Source organism: Xiphias gladius, chromosome 23 (assembly GCF_016859285.1).
Source record: "Xiphias gladius isolate SHS-SW01 ecotype Sanya breed wild chromosome 23, ASM1685928v1, whole genome shotgun sequence".
Lineage (NCBI taxonomy): Eukaryota > Metazoa > Chordata > Actinopteri > Istiophoriformes > Xiphiidae > Xiphias > Xiphias gladius.
The window spans coordinates 20129905-20131819 of NC_053422.1; the positions used below are offsets into that span (position 1 = coordinate 20129905).

General features: G+C 53.9%; 1 protein-coding gene across 1 annotated transcript; it reads left to right on the forward strand.

Annotated features, from left to right (window-relative positions):
- The first annotated feature begins 298 nt into the window (after window positions 1–298).
- On the forward strand, window positions 299–1405 carry drd1a (dopamine receptor D1a). The gene has a single exon (XM_040120185.1). It carries the CDS (start codon window positions 299–301, stop codon window positions 1403–1405), a length of 1107 nt encoding a protein of 368 aa, XP_039976119.1.
- Window positions 1406–1915: the final 510 nt, after the last annotated feature.

The following is a 1915-nucleotide window of genomic DNA, read 5'->3' on the forward strand; positions in this document are numbered from 1 at the left end:
GCGGACAGAAGAGCCCCGTTGGTTCCACCGAGGAATTAAGTTACCGCCAACTCCTCGGTGCCGCGGCGCAAATGATGTGGAATCCGATTGACAAAGCAAGGGGCCACATCTCCAACCCAGAGAGGGTTTGCCTCCGACATCTGCTCAGTCGCCGGGTATCAGAGGGAACAGTGATGGAGATTTTTCGCCTGGCAGCAGCGCGGGGGGCCTCCCGGACTCTAATCCTGTGGATATAATGTAGCACGACTCTGCAGTATGACCTAAACGAGCCTTCGCGAACCCACACACATGTTCAGGGATGGATCTCAAGAACTTCACAACTGTCGTCGACAGTGGGTTCTTGGATGACGCAGCATCGAGCCGTGTCCTGACCGGCTGCTTCCTCTCGCTGCTCATCCTCACCACCTTGCTGGGAAACACGCTCGTGTGCGCGGCCGTCACCAAATTTCGACACCTTCGCTCCAAGGTGACCAACTTTTTTGTGATCTCCCTGGCCGTGTCAGACCTCTTGGTTGCCATCTTGGTGATGCCGTGGAAGGCGGCGACAGAGATCGCTGGGTTCTGGCCGTTTGGCTCCTTTTGTGACACCTGGGTGGCTTTTGACATTATGTGCTCTACAGCGTCCATTTTGAACCTTTGCGTGATTAGCCTGGACCGGTACTGGGCCATCTCCAGCCCCTTTCGCTATGAGAGGAAGATGACACCCAGAGTGGCCTTTGTGATGATCAGCGTAGCCTGGACACTGTCTGTCCTCATTTCCTTCATCCCAGTGCAGCTCAACTGGCACAAGGCCCAAACGAAATCTTACGCCCCTCTCACCGGCTCAGGTTTAAATGCTACATCTTACCACGGCCTGGAGAACTGTGACTCGAGCCTGAACAGGACCTACGCCATCTCGACGTCTCTGATAAGCTTTTACATCCCTGTGGCCATCATGGTGGCCACCTACACCCAGATCTATCGCATTGCCCACAGACAAATCAGGAGGATCTCTGCCCTGGAGAGAGCGGCCGAAAGTGCCAAAAACAGACACGACAGCATGGGCGGAGGGTCCAGCATCGCAGAGTCCGAGAGCTCTTTCAAAATGACATTTAAGAGGGAGACCAAGGTGCTGAAGACGCTGTCAGTCATCATGGGGGTGTTTGTGTGCTGCTGGCTCCCATTCTTCATCCTCAACTGCATGGTGCCCTTCTGCGAGCAGTCGAGCAGCGGGGAGGCTTTCCCCTGCATCAGCCCCACCACGTTTGACGTGTTTGTGTGGTTCGGCTGGGCTAATTCCTCCCTCAACCCCATCATCTATGCCTTCAATGCAGATTTCCGCAAGGCCTTCTCCATCCTGCTGGGCTGCCACAGACTGTATCCAGGAGGCCACAACATAGAGACGGTCAGTCTAAACAAGAAATGACTCATGACTCTCTCACAGCACTGACTCATCCTTGATTCTAAGAGTCCAAGCGTCCCTGTTGAGGCCAGTCTGATCGACTTCAAACAAGGACGCTGCTCTCTGTGCTACCTCCTAATTTGACTGAAGGATACGGTGGCCCTATATGTACCCGTGTTTGCATGAGGCGAGTGGCCCGCCTATGTGCAGTCTGTCAGCGTGAGCTTGCCATGTTCTCCGTGGTCCCTATACTGTCGTCAGACGGAAGAAGCTCCTGAAAGAGGAGAGGGGTTTTTGGGGATTGAGGTTAAGACTCTCTGCTGTTGTGCCAGGGAGCTGGGAGCGCAGCGGTGGTGACACGCCTCTGGGATAGATAATCCCATGACTGGGCAGCACATTCCCTAATGCTGTCGGACACTGCTCTCTCCAATATCATCACACACACGTACACAAACACAAACACTGTCAAAACATGCCCCTCTAAATACAGTGTAGTTGCAGCACTCAGCATGCACACTACAACAAATTACGCAA